The sequence below is a fragment of the Heterocephalus glaber genome, unplaced genomic scaffold, assembly GCF_053883595.1.
Source record: "Heterocephalus glaber isolate CG9 unplaced genomic scaffold, H.glaber_assembly_v1.0 deba00001472, whole genome shotgun sequence".
NCBI lineage: Eukaryota > Metazoa > Chordata > Mammalia > Rodentia > Bathyergidae > Heterocephalus > Heterocephalus glaber.
This window is the reverse complement of record NW_028258315.1, coordinates 9,395,552-9,414,206: the sequence shown is the minus strand read 5'-3', so window position 1 is coordinate 9,414,206 and position 18,655 is coordinate 9,395,552. Positions and strand designations below refer to the sequence as shown.

At 37.7% G+C, this 18,655-nt stretch overlaps 1 protein-coding gene across 1 annotated transcript in view; it reads left to right on the top strand.

Annotated features, from left to right (window-relative positions):
* LOC101715907 (uncharacterized) overlaps nt 1–18,655 on the top strand; it is a 497,493-nt gene that overhangs the window by 467,211 nt on the left and 11,627 nt on the right. Inside the window, 1 exon segment of the mRNA XM_087182557.1 lies at nt 17,354–17,560. Coding sequence (XP_087038683.1) covers nt 17,354–17,560 — 207 coding nt within the window.

Below are 18,655 nucleotides of genomic sequence, written 5' to 3'. Positions count from 1 at the left end.
TGGCAACAAAAGGGGATCTGGAAAAAATGAAATCAGAAATATTTCTCAGATAACAGGAGAAATTGTGCTCCTAGTGCAAGACATGATTAATAAATCTAGAGAGGAGCTGAGGAACATGATGGAATCCCAACATAGGAAACAAATGGAATCCATAAAACAGATGCAAATAGATTTCCAGGACATGGAAAACTCCACTGAAAGTCTGCACAGCAGAATGAACCAATGTGAGGATAGAATTTCAGATATAGAAGATAAGATTGCAATTAGTGACCAGGAAAAGAAAAATGGCTTTAAAATTGTAAGAGAACACAAGAAGTCAATGGCAGCTGCTAGACAATTCAAAGAAGAATAACATAAGACTGATTGGAGTCAATGAAGAAAGAGGAGAGAGTGCAGATGACATAAAAAAACTGTTCACAGAAGTGATGGCAGAAAACTTTCCAAGGAGGCTAAAAGAGCTTGACATACAGATAAGTGAGGCATATAGGACTCCAAATAGCCTTGATCAAAAAAAAATCTACACATAGGCATATAATTGTTAAGATTCCAGAAACTCAACAGAAGAACAAAGTTCTACAAGCAGTTAGAGAAAAGAAACAAATCACATACAAAGGAAAGCCCATCAGAATCACAGCAGACTTCTCAACACAAACCATCAAGGTAAGAAGAACTTGGAGTGACATATTTCAAGCCCTAAAAGAAAACAGCCTCTTAAAAAAAAACAAAAAACAGAGAGAAGGAAAATAGCCTCCAACCCAGATTGATGTACCCTGCAAAACTATCTTTCAAAATTGATGGAGAAATAAGATACTTTCATGACAAAGAGCACCTTAGGAACTTCGTGAATACCAAGCCAGCACTCCAAAGAATTTTACACAATATCCTAGGAACAGACGTGGAGGATCACAACCCCAGGAAGCAAAGCAGAATAAACCCATCTGGCATGACAAGAAATTAAAGGTAAATGGGGAGAACTCAACAAAAAGAAAAAGTTGGGCCAGGAATTTAGCCCAGTGGTTCCCTCACCTGCCTTGCAAATGCAAGGACCTGAGTTCGATTCCCAGTACCAAACAAAACAAAACAAAAACAAAATGAAAAAGTCATGGTAATGATAAGTCAATACATTTCAGTTATAACTATCAATGTTAATGGTCTCAATTCACCAATCAAAAGAAATAGACTGGCAGAATGGGTCAAGAAGCAAAATCCAACAATATGCTGCATACAAGAAACACACTTAATTCAAAAGGAAACTCATAGTCTGAAAGTTAAAGGGTGGAAAACAATCCTCCATGTGACAGGAACCTGAAAAAAAGCAGGAGTAGCTATCCTCTTGGCAGATCAAGTAGATTTGAAAGCAACACTGATTAAGAGAGATGAAGAAGGACACTACATCCTTGTAAAGGGAAGAATCCAAGAGGAAGAGATGACAATCATAAATATCTATGCACCAAACACTAGTGCACCCAACTATATAAAACAAATACTAACGGACATGAAAAGTCATATATGCACTAATACAATTGTAGTGGGGGACCTCAACACCCCACTGTCACAAAGAGATAGATCAACTAGACTAAAAATAAGTAATGAAGTACTAGAACTCAATCAAACTCGTGAACAAATGAACTTAACAGATGTTTACAGAGTCTTCCACCTCACAAAATCAGAATACACATTCCTCTCAGCTGCACATGGGTCATTCTCCAAAATAGGCCATACAATCACACATAGAACATGTTTAAGTAAGTGCAAAGGAATTGAAGTTATCCCTTGTATATTATCAGACCATAGTGCGATGCAATTGGAGATCCATAGCAAAAGAAACTCAAAAAATTTCATAAACTCATGGAAATTGAACAACACGCCTCTGAGTAACCAATGGGTCATAGAGGAAATTAAAGAAGAAATCAGACAGTTCCTTCAATTAAATGACAATGACAATACAACATATCAGAATCTATGGGACACAATGAAAGCAATCTTACAAGGCAAATTCACAGCACTGAATATGCATATTAGGAAAACAGAATGAGCCCAATTAAACAACCTGATGCTGAACCTCAAGCTTCTAGAAAAAGAAGAGCAGGACAACCCCAAAGCTTCATATAAGGAAATTATAAAGATCAGAGGAGAAATCAATGCAATGGAGAATAAGAGAATGATACAAAAAAATCAATGAAGCCAAGAGTTGGTTCTTTGAAAGAATCAACAAAATTGACAAACCCTTAGCCAACCTTATCAGAAAAAGGAAAGCAAAGGCCCAAATCCATGCAATTAGAAATGAAAAGGGTGAAATTCCAACAGACCCAGCAGAAATCCAGAGGATCATCAATACCTACTTCCAGAGCCTATACACCAATAAGATGGACAACACAGAAGAAATGGACAGATTCCTAGATACATATGAATTACCAAAGTTGAATGAAGAAGACCTAAATATTCTAAACAACCCAATATCAACCAGTGAAATTGAAAATGTAATTAAAAACTTATCAACTAAGAAAACCCTGGGCCCTGATGGCTTCACTGCTGAATTCTACAAGACATTTAGAGAGGAACTGGGGCCACTACTGTTTAAACTCTTCAATGAAATTGAAAGGGAAGCAATACCCCCAAATTCATTCCTGGAAGCAAGCATTACCTTGATCCCCAAAGCAGAGAAAGACCCAACCGAAAAGGAGAACTATTGGCCAATCTCACTAATGAACACAGATGCAAAAGTCCTTAATAAGATACTGGCAAATAGAATGCAGAAGATCATCAAGAAGATCATCCACCCTGATCAAGTGGGATTCATCCCAGGGATGCAGGGATGGTTCAACATGTACAAATCAATCAATGTAATACACTATATCAATAGAGCCAAGGACAAAAACCATGTGATTATCTCCATAGATGCAGAAAAAGCATTTGACAAAATCCAACATGCATTTATGATAAAAACTCTACAAAAAATTGGAATAGATGGCCCCTACCTCAAACTGATAAAAGCCATCTATGAAAAACCAACAGCCAATATCGCACTAAATGGACAAAACTGAAATCCTTCACACTAAAATCAGGAACAAGACAAGGATGTCCACTATCACCACTCTTGTTCAATATAGTTCTGGAAACACTAGCCACGGCAATTAGACAAGAGAAAGAAATAACAGGAATAAAGATAGGAAATGAAGAAGTCCAATTGTCATTATTTTTAGATGACATGATATTTTATATAGAAGACCCCAAGAACTCCACCAAAAATCTTCAAGACTTAATAACCAACTTCAGTCAAGTAGTTGGTTACAAGGTCAACACACAAAAATCAATAGCTTTCCTCTACACCAATGACAGACTCACTGAGAGAGAAATAGGGCAAACAATTCCTTTCACAATAGCATCTAAGAAACTGAAATACCTAGGAATCAACCCAACGAAAGAAATCAAAGACCTCTTCTCTGAAAACTATAGCACTCTGAAAAGAGAGATTGAAAATGATATTAGAAAATGGACAGACATCCCTTGCTCCTGGGTAGGGAGTATTAATATAGTGAAAATGGCCATACTTCCAAAACTGCTATATAGATTCAATGCAATTCCAATTGAGATCCCAGCAGTGTACTTCACGGACCTTGAGAAAACAATCCAAAAATTCATTTGGAACCAGAAGAGACCCAGAATAGCAAAAGCAATTCTAGGTAACAGAGACATGGCAGGGGGTATCACAATCCCCAACCTGCAACTCTACTACAAAGCTACTGTGATAAAAATAGCATGGTACTGGCAAAGAAACAGACCTGAGGACCAGTGGAACAGATTAGAAGATGCAGAAACAATGCCAGACACACTCGGCCATCTTATCTTCGATAAAGGAGTCAAACACCCTCACTGGAGGAAAGATAGCCTCTTTAATAAATGGTGCTGGAAAAATTGGGTTTCAACTTACCAAAGATTAAAACTAGACCTATATCTCTCAACATGCACTAAACTAAAATCAAAATGGATTTAAGATCTAAATATTAAAATAGAAACTCTGAACTAGTTGGAACAGAGGTTAGGTAGAACCCTTGAAGACATCGGTGTAGGAAAAGATTTTATGAACAAAACCTCAGTTGCCCGTGAACTAGCACAAACAATCAACAAGTGGGATCTCTTCTTATTAAAAGGCTTCTACACAGCAAGAGAAACCACCAGCAGTGTGAAGAGACAACCCACAATGTGGGAAAAAAACTTCACCTGCTCTTCCTCAGACAAAGGTCTACTATCTCAAATCTATAAAGAACTTAAAAAGATCAGACCTCCCAAATTTAAAGACCCAATCCGAAAATGGGCATCTGAAATGAACAGACATTTTGCAGACAAAGAAGTAGAAATAGCAAATAAATATATGAAAAAATGTTCAACATCACTGGTCATTCGAGAGATGCAAATGAAAACAATGCTGAGATTCCACCTCACTCCAGAAAGAATGGCTGCTATCATGAAATGAACCAATAACCAATGCTGGCGGGGCTGTGGGGAAAGAGGAACCCTGCTCCACTGCTGGTGGGAGTGTAGACTGGTGTAACCACTGTGGAAATCAGTAGGGAGATACCTCAAAGAACTAGGACTGGAAGTCCCATTTGACCCAGCTATTCCACTGCTGAGTATCTTCCCCAAACAACTAAAAGAATCATACCACAGTGATATATGTGCACCCATGTTCATAGCAGCACAGTTTGTGATAGCTAAAACTTGGAAACAGCCCAAATGCCCATCAACTGGAGACTAGATAAAGAAAATGTGTTTTTTTTTTATAAAATGGAGTACTACTCAGCCATAAAAAATGAGAAATTAGAGACATGTATAGCTAAGTGGATGCACATCGAGGTGATACTCTTAAGTGAAATAAATAGGACACACATGTATAAATACCAAATAATTTCTCTGGTGTGAGAAACTGAAAGTGTAAATAGGGACTAAAATGTACAATAGGTAATATGAAATAGAATTTAAAGGGGCAAAGGGGAAGGAGGGGGGATTGGTAGGGGAAAGGAAAGAAGGGAATGGAATTAATATGAGAAAATGGAAAAATAGGAACAAAATCTTTGTAAATAGGGAGGAATGGAGGGGTTGAAGGGAGGACTGGGCAAGGGTGAAAGATGGGAAGCAAAAGAGATTATGTAAAGATGCAAATTTCCAATGATGAATGTCATTATATTGTATACCTAAAATGTACCAATGATTAGAATGAATAATCAATAATGCAAAATAGGAAGAAAAGGTCCAAAGGGGTAGGGGTAGTGGAAGGGGCAGGGGAAAGGAAAGAAGGGAAAGGAAAAATGATGAGAAATGGAAAAAATGGAAATAAAGTCTTTGTAAGTAGGGAAGGGTGGAGGGGATGAAGGGAGGGCTAGGAATGGGAAAAAAATAAGAACCAAGATGCATCATATAAAGGTACAAGTTCCCAGTGAGAAATACAATTGTGTTGTATACCTAAAATGTACCAATAAAAGAATTGAAAAAAAAAAAAGAATGTCTCTATGTAGTTGTAGTGGCACTATTATCAACATTTGCATGCATATCCACAAGCAAAAACCTTGGTAGCAGTACTACTGAGACTTGTGACTTTCCACTTTCATGTAATATTCTGCATTTTTTCTTGTATTTATTTCTCTTCCTGACAGTTTTGAGAATACTGTAATCAGAAATTAAATCCTTTGTGGTTTCTTGTTGTGTTTTTAAAGAATTTTGTCATTGTGGCATGAAAAAAATGTATTTCCACTAAGAGATGCAAGATGTAAAATTGTTGATTAGCAAATTTGAGGTGTTCAGTAGCAAAACTTATATAGACTGTGTGTACAAACACATACAAATACATGCTACCTTTCCCCCAATTGTATAATTTCTATTTAAATTGAGCATAGATAATTTTTCCCCATTAACTTTATTGGTACATTTTAGGTATAAAATACAGTTACATTCATCAGTGGGATCTTGTACCATTATATGAGTCTCTTGGTTCTTATTTTTTTTCCCCTTCCCTTGACCTCCCTTCACCCCCTCCACCCTTCCCTATTTGCAAAGACCTTGTTTCCATTTTTTTTCCTCTTCTCATATTTTTCCTTTCCCTTTTTTCCCTTTCCCTACCCCTCCCAATTCCCCTGCTCTTTTAGACCTTTTCTTCCTGTTACACAATATCAGTTATATATTTTTTAAATTACAATATTAAGATCTAGGAGACATTACCACAGATTTTACAGAATTTAAAAGGAAATAGAAAGCATATTACAAAAATCTTTTTTGAAATAAATTTGACAACTTCTAAGAAGTAACTTGGAAGACAAATCAATGAAACTAACTCTAGAGAAAATTTAAAATTTGAATAGCACCCATTAAAGAAAATATATTCCTAGTTTGAAAACCTACCTATATGACAACAGCAGGCTCATAAACATTTTAACTGACAAATTATATCAAACAATTAAAGCAGAAAAAAGAAGGAACACTTCTCCACTCATTTTAGGAAATCAACATTGTGCTAATCCTAAAACTGGATAAAGATAATAGAAGAAAAAGTATGAACATAGATAGAAATTTGTTTAACAAAACAAACTATTAGAAGTCAGATCTGGCAGTATGTAGAAAATGGTTTTGTTATAGGGATGGCAGTGTTAGTTCAGCATTGGAGGATCCACCCCCAAAATTCATCATTTTAACAGAGGAAAGGAAAAAGCCATATGATCCTGTCACTAGTTGAAGAAAGAGTATTGGACTAAATTCTACAGCTGTTCATGGTAAAAGCTATCAGGAGACTAGAAGTAGAACAAAAACTTCTCAACAGATTAAAGACATGTACTCCATACTTCCAGCGAGAACTCCTTCTATGAATGGAGAAGATACAATGCTTTCTCCTTAAAGTGGGGAACAAGGGCAGATATGCTTACTCTTTATCTGTCCATTAAACTTTGAAACCTAGGCGCCACCAAAATAGTGTGGCAATAAAATGACACAACTAGGATAGGATTGGCATGGCAGAAGCAAAGTCTTTATATGTAGATGAAATGATCATCTACAGAGAAAATACTAAGAAATCTCTAGGAGCCCCTAGAACTTGTACTTGAATTTAGCAGGATTAGAAAACACAAGGTATATATAAAAATTCAGCTCTGTATATAATTGCTATAAATGAAGAACTGGATATTGAAATTTGAAAGTTATGTAGGAGTACAAAGGACTTAGAAAAGTTAAAAACAAAAACAAAAACAAAAACAGTTTTGAAAGACGTTTAGTACCTAATTTTAAGACTTCTTCTAAAGCTACAGTAATCAAGGCAGTATCGGTGTAAGGAAAGACATATAAATCATTGCAATAAAAAAGAATCTAGAAATAGAACCACAAATATATGGTCCACTGATTTTTGAAAGATTATTTAACATTAGCATTTTATAGAATATAAACTCAATTCAAGAGCCGAGGAAGAGATAATGTTTTCAGCAAACGGCACTAGAACACCTGGTATCCGTATATAAAAACTTAACCTCAACCCTTTTTTTCCATACATGAAAATAACTTGAAGGGATCTATGAACCTAAATAAGAAAGGCTAAAAGTATGAAACTTTAAGAAGAAATTATAAGGGAAAATATTTATGAATTCAGGGTAGGCAAGAACTACCTAGGATACAAAAAACATGATGTATAAAAGAAAATAAATTGATAAATGAGATTCCATCAATATTTAGAACTTTAAATGACATCATTAAAATGAAAAGTAGTCCTTAAACAGACCATATTTACAATGCATATAACCTATGACCAGAATATATAAAGAATTCTTAGAGCTCATTAATAGACAACCCAATTAAAAAGTAGACATAAGAAGATGATAAATAGTCAGCATAGTGCAAGGAAAGGTGTGCAACTCTGGAATCAGAAAAATACTAATCAGTACAATAACAAGATTGAATTATACACTCATTAGGGAGATGAAGTTAAAAGTTTTAAAAGCCTTGTCATGACTTTTTCTTTTTGTTGGATTCTCTCCCTTTGCATTTAATTTGTCATGCCCAATGGATTCATTCTGGTGGGTTTCCTGGGGTTGTGATCCTCATTGTCTTTTTCTAGGGTATTGTCTAAAAGTTTTTGGAGTGTCGGTTTGGTATTCATGAAGTTCCTGAGGTGCTCTTTATCATGAAAGTATCTTATTTCTCCATCCATTTTGAAAGATAGTTTTGCAGGGTACATCAATCTGGGTTGGAGGCTGTTTTCCTTTAGGGCTTGAAATACATCCCTCCAAGCTCTTCTTGCCTTGAGAGTTTGCACTGAGAAGTCTGCTGTGATTCTGATGGGCTTTCCTTTGTATGTGATTTGTTTCTTTTCTCTCACTGCTTGTAGAATTTAGTTCTTCTGTTGGATTTCTGGAATCCTAGCTATTATATGCCTATGTGTGGATTTCTTTTGATCAAGGCTATTTGGAGTCCTATATGCCTCACTTATCTGTATGTCAAGTTCTTTTCCCCTGCTTGGGAAGTTTTCTGCCATCACTTCAGTGAAGAGATTTTTTATGTCATCTGCACTCTCTCCTCTTTCTTCATTGACTCTAATCAGCCTTATGTTATTCTTCTCTGAATTGTCTAGCAGCTGCTGGATTGACTTCTTGTGTTCCCTTACAATTTTAAAGCAATTTTTCTTTTCCTCCTCACTAATTGCAATCTTATCTTTTATATGTGAAATTCTATCCTCACATTGGTTCATACTGCTGCACAGACTTTTGATGGAGTTTTTAATCTCTTGGAAATCTGTTTGTATCTGTTTTATGGATTCCATTTGTTTCCTATGTTGGGATTCCATCATGTTCCTCAGATCTTCTATTTTTTTATCTGTGCCCTCTCTAGATTTATTAATCATGTCTTGCACCATGAGCAAAATCTTTGCTGTTATCTGAGTAATTATTTCTGATTTCATTTTTCCCAAATCCTCTTTTGTTGCCTGTTCAGAGCGTCCAGGAGGTTGAGTATCAGATTTTTCCATCTTGTTTCCCTTTAGGGTTGCTTTAGGTGATCTGGAACTGTGTTTTTGAGGCTTGTTTATGTGTTTTCTCATTTCCACGGGGGGGGGGGGTGTTGTGCTTCTGGCACCCACACGGCTCACCTTCTCCCTTCTCTGTCCTAGGAACTTAGGATGGCAGCAGGGGAGCTTCCTTCCGAGTTCTGGGACCGGCTCAGCTTCTCTACCCTAGGAGCTTGGGATGCCGGTGTGGGAGCTTCCTTCCAGTGCTGGGACTGGCTCACATTCTCTGCCCTAGGAGCCTGGGATGGAGGTGGGCAGCTTCCTTTTGGGTGCTGGGACCAATTGAGCTTCTCTGCCCTAGGAGCCTGCGATGGAGGCAAGGAGCTTCCTTCTGGGTTCTGGGACCGGCTCAGCTTCTCTGCCCTAGGAGCTTGGGATGGCGGTGAGGGAGCTTCCTTATGGGTTCTGGGACCGGCTCACCTTCTCTGCCCCAGGAGCCTGTGATGGAGGCGGAGAGCTTCCTTCCAGGTTCTGGGGCTGGCTCAGCTTCTCTGTCCTAGGAGCCTGGGATGGAGGCTGGGAGCCTGAGCATAGATATTTTTGTTTAGAAGTATGGCTTTTTGGCAATGTACCATAGTTTATTACTTTTCTCTAAATTGGTTCAAATTTACCTAAGTGCTCATTCTATACTCCTAATGATTATGTTAAAGAAAGAAACATCAAGGAATAATCATTTTACTCATCTAATTTATTTGTAGGTAATCTTCTACTTTTTTTTTTGCTCTTTTATTCTAAATCAACACATAAAATGAAGATATGTCCCAAACTGGTGATATACACACACTGAGTGGAAATCAAAGAACCAAGATTAAAATTGAAAATATTAAATATCTAAATATGCTCGAGAACGTCCAATATGATCCAAGGTTTTAGTGTTTAAGTGAAGGTCATATGTAGGCAGATTCCAGTACAAGCTAGCTGTGCCTTTGAACTAAAATGTGGGCACTCTGGATGAATCCAGAAGAACATCCATTTTACCATTTGGAAAACTAACTCCTATTACTTTATGTCTTTAGTATCCTGTGAATAAGAGTTAGCATTTCTTATTATCTTTGAATTTTTGACACTTTTCATTTATATGGTAAAACATAATATTGTGGACATGAATGAACCTTAATTGTACATGTGCCTTAATTTAATTATAAGAAGTACTATAGTCTGAATGTGCCCTGTAAAGTTCATGTGTTAGAAATTGTTATGGCTTATAACTAAATGCCCCCACCAAAGCCTCATGAGTTCATAGGTGGGGCTTTTGGGAGCTAGCTGAACCATGGGTGTGTGATACTGGATCACAGGTGCCTGATAACTGGATTAGTCCACTGATTGGTTTTGCATAGTTGTGGGTGTTGGATAATGGGAATACCCACCCTTGGGTGTGAGTGGTACTAACCAATAGGCTTTCAACCTGGATGGGATATAAAGGGAAAGGAAGGCTCACTTCTTCCTGTTTCCTGACTGACTTGCCATGGACTGTTTCTCCTCTGCCATGCCCCTCTGTTGTGCCTCCCTGCCTTGGAGCTAGCCACTATGAACTGAAACCTCTACAAACTGTGAGCTGTATTTTGTTTCAGCAATGAGAAAGTAACTAAGATAGAAACTTAATGCTAAATGCCTAATGAATAAAAGGTGGCTAGGTCAGGAGGTCTCTGTCCTCATGAATGCCTTGACGTCATGTCCTGGTTATGGGTTCATTGTCACAAGGGTGAATTTGTTGTAGAAATGAGTTCTTCCCTCTCTTGTTCTTGTTGTTTTTTTCCTTTCTATGTTCTGCCATGGCCCTTGCCAGATGCTGGAGCCATGTTCTTGGACTCCCAGTCTCCAGAGATTGTACACTAATAACTTTGGCTCATTATAAATTGCCCAGTCTCACGTACTCTGTTGCAGCATCAGAAAGCAGATGAAGAGAACAAGGTATCACTCTCTAAAAAAATGAAGCATTTACAGGTGAAATGTGCATTTTTCTGAGATGTAGACTTTTGTTTTCAGTACTGTACTGGGGATTGAAGCCACCTACATCCTCAGCCCTTTTTCACATTTTTTTGTTTTTAATTTGAGTTAGCATCTTGTTAATTCACTAAGTTGCCCAGGCTGGTCTAGAACTTGCCTTCCTCCTGCCTCAGCCTCCCAGAGTACAGGGATTACAAACATGTGCCACCATGCCCAGCTGAGAATCAGTTTTTCAATGAATGGTAAGCTCCAAAAATGTAGTGAATAAAATCACATCATCAAAGCATAACTTGTTTGGAGTTTTAGCTTCAAATACTCAGGAGACAAATTGCATCATCCAGTATGACCTAAATTCATGACCCTGGTTTTGTCTTGCCGACTTGCCATACCTGGAAACCAAGTAAAAATTTTAGTGAGAAAAGAAAAGAAATCTACCCAAGAGCTGTTAAAAAAAATGTATCTATGCAGTAAATCTGTATACCACTGTGTAATTATAATAACATAAACAACTCCACTATAAGGACATTCACATCAGACCTAATTTCATTTTGAACTATTATAATGCAATTAACAGCCGCATGGTCCTGTTTTAATTAAGCTCTGTTGTGAAATATGCAGCATTTGAACCTGTTCTGGCCTGTTTCATCTACCATTGGATTACCGTCCTTAACTTGTTTTTCTGCTAAATGATGAATTTCATTTGAGGATTACTGTTCATAGGGCTGGCATTTCATGGATTCCTGTAAGTTTTTGTGCCTGCAGATCGAGGCCAGCTTCAGCTCATCAGATATGTCCTATATGTGTAGTCTCTGGATTCACTTGTCTCAATAGATTTATTAACTCAGCTGGGCTCTCCTAGTAATGATGAGACATGTTTGATTGATTTAATGAAAAAGATTTTAGATGACAGGAGACTTGTGGAACTAACTTCAGATTATATGGGGCATGGTAGCTATCTTCTGACCTGACCCTTTTTAGAAATAGTGAGGAGGCTCCAATTTTCCATGGATATTATTTTGTCTGCCAAATAGTTTAACCACTACTCACTAGGAAATGAAAAACAAAGGCATCTATAGAAAATGCAGTTTATAGAAAAATCATATCCTGCTTCCTTCTTTTTATCCCTCACCTACCCTAGGCAAGAACGTCTAGGTTGTTGGGTATTCGTCTTAACAGATCTTTCCCTTCCTCTCTTAGCATTGCCTTCTTAGCCTGAAATAAAACTAAATGGGAAGTATTACATGTGGACATTTAGCTTGGTGATCACAGGTCAGTTTTCTGTGCAGCTTGCTCTGTGACAGCTAGTTTTAAGGACACACATTTAAAAATCAAGAGAATTGGAATTGCAGAGAATCATGTCACATGAGCCACATGACCTAAGGAAAAAAACAGACCATTTCTTCATCCTTCCCCATTCTCTATCCATTCTCTGATCAGCTGCTTTTCAGGTTTTGTCCCTGCTATAAAACATCCATGTTCTTTTATTTTTTCCTTACCTTGCCCTACTTTCTTAGCCCTAGGGAGGATTTTAAGAAGTTTTTAAAGCTAAGCATTCCCAATTGCTTGAGGCTGTCTTTGGAAGTTAGAATGTGAAGTGATTACCCGTAGGGCAGGGTGTTTTCATGCCAATGTGAAAACACTTAATACATCAGCAGGTAACTGAAAATATTCTCTGCTGTGAGAACATCTACCTCTGATGATTAAACCATTTCTAGGGAGGTTTTATGGGTCATTCACCCTCACATCTTCCTTCCCAGAAGGAGGTGAGTGAATACTCAGACAGCAACAGAGGAGGGGTTAGCTCTGTCTGTGGCCTTACTGTAGATAGGTGTTTTAAGTGTCCCAACTACCAGGATTAAGACTGCCAATTAGAAATCCTGGAAACTACTGCAGTTGCTTTAGTTCAAACAAAGGAAAAAAAATGCAAACTAGTCTTTTCTATTTAATCTTCAATTCTAAGATCCTTGAGAAGTCCTTGTGGGATGTTAGAGCTAAATATTGCCAGAAATTTGGATGCTTCCTCTATTTCTGCAAAGTTTCCATTCAGATCAAGGGTAGAAACCTCTTCCAACACAGTCTTCCACAGGAATACTTATCTGAAGGTAAAATTCAGCATCCAGAACCACGTCCAGACGTGTCCCTGTTCTATAGCAGCATATTAATGCACAAGACAGGAGTATGATAGTGTGCTGCCTGGTGATCAAATGTTTTGCAACATGGTGTGATCACAAATGGGTGGGCTTCAGAGTCAGATCAACCTGGAATCAAATATCATCACTGCTTGATTATGGTCAGGGCCACAGGGGACTCTTATGTTCTATTGCTCTTTCCCCACCTTTACTATTTAAGAAACTTATGAAGGAGACACATAGGAACCAGACCAAAGGAAGTAAGTGTCAGCCTCATTATTGATAGCACTGAATGGAGGATGGACCTCCAGACTGGCAGCTAAGTGAGGTCAGTACTTGGTCACTGTCTAAGAAAGATCACCCTAGACACCTGGAACACAGGCCGTGCTCTGAAGAAGCCTGCTCATGTTAAAACTAGTGTATGGGTGTGCAGAGAGTATAGGAACTTCCTGGGGACAGTGTGGATTTAAAACAAAAAACTAAAAGCAGAGAGAAAAGTCAAGGAAAGGTCTTGTGCTTTCTCATGTCAAATTCACCAGGAAAGAGAGTGAGTGAAACTTGAAGAGAAAGGCCAGGAATACTGTGTAAGAAAACCTGAAATAGAGGAGCAGGGATTATGCCTTAGTAAGTATCATCACATCACTGCACCTTAGAGCAAGTTACTTACATTTATGAACCTCATAATGCATTGTCTATAAAATGGAAATAATACTACCTGAACAGAATGTCAGTGTGTTAACTGCTACCTTCAGGCCTGCCACTAAAAAATACTGACTGTGTTCATCAGCTTCTTCTTACTGTGACAAAATGATTAGGAAACTTAAAGGAGGAAAGGTTTATGATGGCTTATGATGCGTGAGGTTCTAGTCAATGGTCATTTGGCATTGTTGCTTTGGGCCTTTGGCAGCACAGTACAGCATAGTAGGAGTGTGTGCAGGGGAAATCTGTTCACTTTACAGTGGCTAAGAAGCAAAGAGGAAGAAGAGGAGGAGCTAGGTTCCATGATCCCTTTCAAGGGAAGATCTCAATGACCTAACTTCCTCCCACTAGGCCCCACCTCTTAAAGATCCCACCATCTCCCAGAAGTACTATAAGCTAATAACCAAGCTGAGGACAAAGATTTTAATAAATGGGCCTTTGGTGGACATTCAAAATCCACAATATAGCCTTGGCATATTTTCTCATCTTTCCCTTACTCTCCTATGCCTGCTACACACTAGGTCAGTGTCAATCAAAGATGCCTCTAGACAGAAGACAGTTCATCTCTCTCTTTACTAAGATTAGGGATGGTTAAAAAAGAATAAGAATTATTTTTAAAAATATATGCTCTGCACAGTTTAGCACCCAGACTTTCAAGGCCACTTACCTTTGGAAAGGATCAACTTCCAAAATCAAAGTTATCCCTTTGCAGACAAATAAGCCCATCCTTGTATTCCTTTATACATGCTACCCAAGGGAGAAACATGGCTTTGGTTTTTGTTGCATTTTCATGATAGAGAGGCTCCTAGTTTCAAGGTCAGGAAAAGCTGCCCCTAATTACTGTCTCATCAGTGTTTTGTGGGTGGAGTAGAGACCCTGTGGTTCCCAAGAATATGGAATGCTTGATCCTATCTCCTTCCTTTTATGCTTGGCCAGAAGTTAAAACTTTGCATTCAGAGGCTAAGAAACATCATGGAATGGTCTGACCTTGAAGAAGAGGGAGTAATGTCCTCAGCTGACTATCATACAGATTTCAGAATTCATTGCATACTATGAAGGTTTTGGAATAGTTTAATGAATTTCTCCTTTGCATGTCTAATGCTGATTTGATTATTGTTCTTCTCCACACCTTCCCTGCCTGCTTGCTTCAGCCCATTCTAATGGCATCACTGGCCATGATGTCCTATTTTTGTTGGCATCTCTGAGGGACCTCTTCCTCTCACACCTCATGTGTAAGTAGCAACCCTATTCTGCTGACTCAAAAAATAGAAACTATGGACTTGGTCTTCAATCTGATTGTCATTGCAGAATTCACTTTTGGTAAGACAGTCTCCAGTCTCTCATCCTTCTGGTCTACCTGGGATGGTGTTTTCAGCTCTATGGCTAACACAAGTCAGATCAAACCTCACTTCTGGTCTAGAGCTTCTAGCAGCTTACTGTGTTCATGAACAACATTCAGAATAGCTTAGCCCATCATCCAAGACTTCACAACACCAAATAATCTTTGCCCTCACATCCTCCTGTATGAATCTCAATCCCTGGGCCCTGCATTGGCCTTTGACCCACTGTGTACTTTTGTATCTGAGTATCTTTACCAGAATTGCTCCAGAAACATCCATGCCACTTTTCATCAAAATCCGAGTATGGATTTGTTGTTGTTGTGATGTGTAATAATTGTACATGTTTACAGGGTATGGTGTGATGTTTTGATGGTTGTATATATTTTGTAATAACCAAATCACGGTAACTGATATTTCTGTCACCTCATACACTTACAATTTCTTTGAGGTGAGAACATTCAAAATTCTCTTTGAGCAATTTTGAGACATTCAATACAATATTATAAGCTATAATTTCTTTGCTGTGCAATAATGAGCCAGAATGTGTTCCTCTCACCTAAGTGTAACTTTGTGCCTGTTTAAAATTCTCTTCCTATCATCCGCTCCCCAGCCTCTGGTAACCACTGTTCTACATTCTACTTCTATGAGAATAGCTTCTTTAGATTCCACATATAGAAGGACCATTGAGTAGTTGCCTGTCTGTGCTTGACTTCTTTCACTTATAGCGTCCTTCAGGTCCATCCGTTTTATGGCCAATGACAAGATTATATCTTTTCAATGACTCAGTAGTCTGTTTATCCATTTATCCTTTGGTGAACACTTAGATTGATTCCAAATTGTGCCTTTTAATAAGACCCTACTCAAACCCTACCCTGATAAGGGTCCTTCTGCACACTTGTCACATTCAAACTTATTTTAAGTTAAATGTAGGCCAGTATCTTACTGTGAATTCCTGCCAGATTGGGATTGTTTGTTTCTGAAGCATGTTTATATTGTCTCAAACATACTATTTTTGAAGGGATCCTCAGTAAACCTCTGGGTTTTACACACATTAGACTTCTGTCTTTTCTGTCTTTCAAGTCCTTTCAAGACACTTTCAATTTCTTTCCCTGTATGTGTAGACTTTAACTATGTGTATTTTTAAAGAAATAAATCACTAGACTTTTTGAAGTTTATTGTCAGTTATTAATTCAAATTTAACAGTAATTAGTCAGAATTTTCTTTCATATTATTAAATCTTTCCATATTTCTGATGATTTAAAGTATTTGTAAATCACATTAAGAGGAGTTAAACTTAGGAATACAAGTTTTGAATGGACTTTCTGGAATAATAGATGAATGTTTCTTGCTTCTGAGAGCCAGTGAGAAAAATTCATTACAAATTTTCCTCTATTTCTAAAATTATGAACATCTGTGAATACGGAAATTGGAAATTTTAGAAAGCTTCTGTATGGCTCAGCCATTGTAGGAAAAGACAACATGGGGATCAGGAGAACAGAATTGAGAACGGTATAGTCTAATCCTCATCACCAATATTTTAAACAACCAATAGACTGGTGTATTTTCAACTCATTCATTATTCAATTAATTATTCATAAAGGCCCCACAGAGTACATTGTACTCAATATTGAAATTATTATTTGAGAACCTCTACCAGAAAATGAAGAAAAGTCAGGATTGCCATAAAGAAATAGTTGGTAAATGTATACAGTATGCAAAAACCTTGCCCTGTGGACCTCAGTAAAATGTACCTGTAATGTACTTCTCCACTCTTTTAGCAATGTCAGAAACTCAGAACTTAATACCGTGCAAATAAGTGAAAAAAGAGTCAAGATTTCTTTTGGAGGAGAAAGTGCAAACATCCATTCATAAAACCATTCATAAGCTTTTTTTAATTTAAATCAACACTGTCATTGTCACAGTCTGTTTGATCTTCCTACTTTGGGTTAATGTGGGAGCCAATTACAGCTTCATCTGTGTAAAATTAACTTTATGGGGCACACACGGGATTTGTCTATCTTCACTATTTAGATATGTGCTATAAAAATATACATGGGATGGAGTGCAAATACTGCAGATGGCAGAGACTTTCAGATTTACTGTAAAATCATTTAAAATCGGTTATGTTCTTGCCAGAAGTTAATTAATTTTTTTCTTTTTTCTGGGGCTGGGGTGGGGGCTCTGGGGGGTGTGGTTCTCACTAGGTGGCAGTGTATGATTACATCAGGAAAAGCCACAGCATCAAGTCCAGTGTTTCCAGCTGTGACCTCCCACATCAAAATGAAACCTCTGTGTCTGCACTTGGTCCAGGAGATACTACTTTTCATGTGTCTGTATACACGGTTTATCCCAGCGGGTTCCAAGAGCTGTTCCGCCATTTTCTCAGACTCCCCAGTGGCGCCATTGTTGAGGTATGTTCATAAGAAAATATTTTGATGCAAATGTTGTATATATTATAGTGCATGGATGTGCATATTTATGTATCTGCATGTGTATGTTTATGCATGATTTCAAAGGCTTCAGTATCACTTCCCAAACATATTATACTAATGTTTCTAATACCACAATGGGCTCTAAGATATATTTTATCTTTTGCCTAAATACACAAAAATACATAAGGAAAAAAAGTTTCTGTTCATAACTATGTTGTAGACAGGGAAAATAACAAATAAAGTGAAATAATCCAGGATTCTGCCTGCAATAACTTTTACACAGGTAACATTTGTAAAGAACAGCAGGTTGAGGATGGGTCTGTGGACACTTCCACACCTCAGGAAGTCTTTGGTTTACATGAGCTCACACAAAATGAAGTGGTGGCATTTCATTTTTCCCATGAGGAAAATCCTTAAAAATATACAATCTCTAAATCTTTAAAAATATTTTTAGACTAGTATTTGGCCAAGATCTTACAGTCTTGCTTCCTCCTAAAAATATCAGTCTTTAGGTGAGCTGATTTAAATTTTAAAAAGTCATATTATATCATATTGTTAAAATCTACACCCACAGCATATTGAAATCTGAGGCTTTACTGCATTAGCATAGGTGTTGAATCAGGAAATATAAAAAGTGTGATCATTTGGTAGAAATGAAAGGCAGAGGAAGGGGAAACTGTAGATATATAACATGTAAATTTAATAGTAGGAAACACAGGACTAGTTGTGAAAAATTGGGGAATATTGTTTGTTCCCTGTGAACTTTCACCATTATTGTTTTTGTTTTGAAGTTGATGAAAACCTTTCCTTATAAGAATTCCTTTCAATATAACCTTAAAGAAATGTCAAATTGTTTAGGGCCCTGTCTTTCAGATAGGCTGCTTCTCCTTTCTGCTATACTAGCTCACAAAATTATCTGAACTCTTGAGAGGTCACACAGGTGCCTCACTGACAGAGGCACAAAGAGGTCAGAAAAGGCTCCTCTCAACTTGCACTACTGCCTCTCTCACCACGGTATTCTAAGAGGAAACTGCATATACTATGGCAAAGCAGCAGATATAATGAGATGATGAT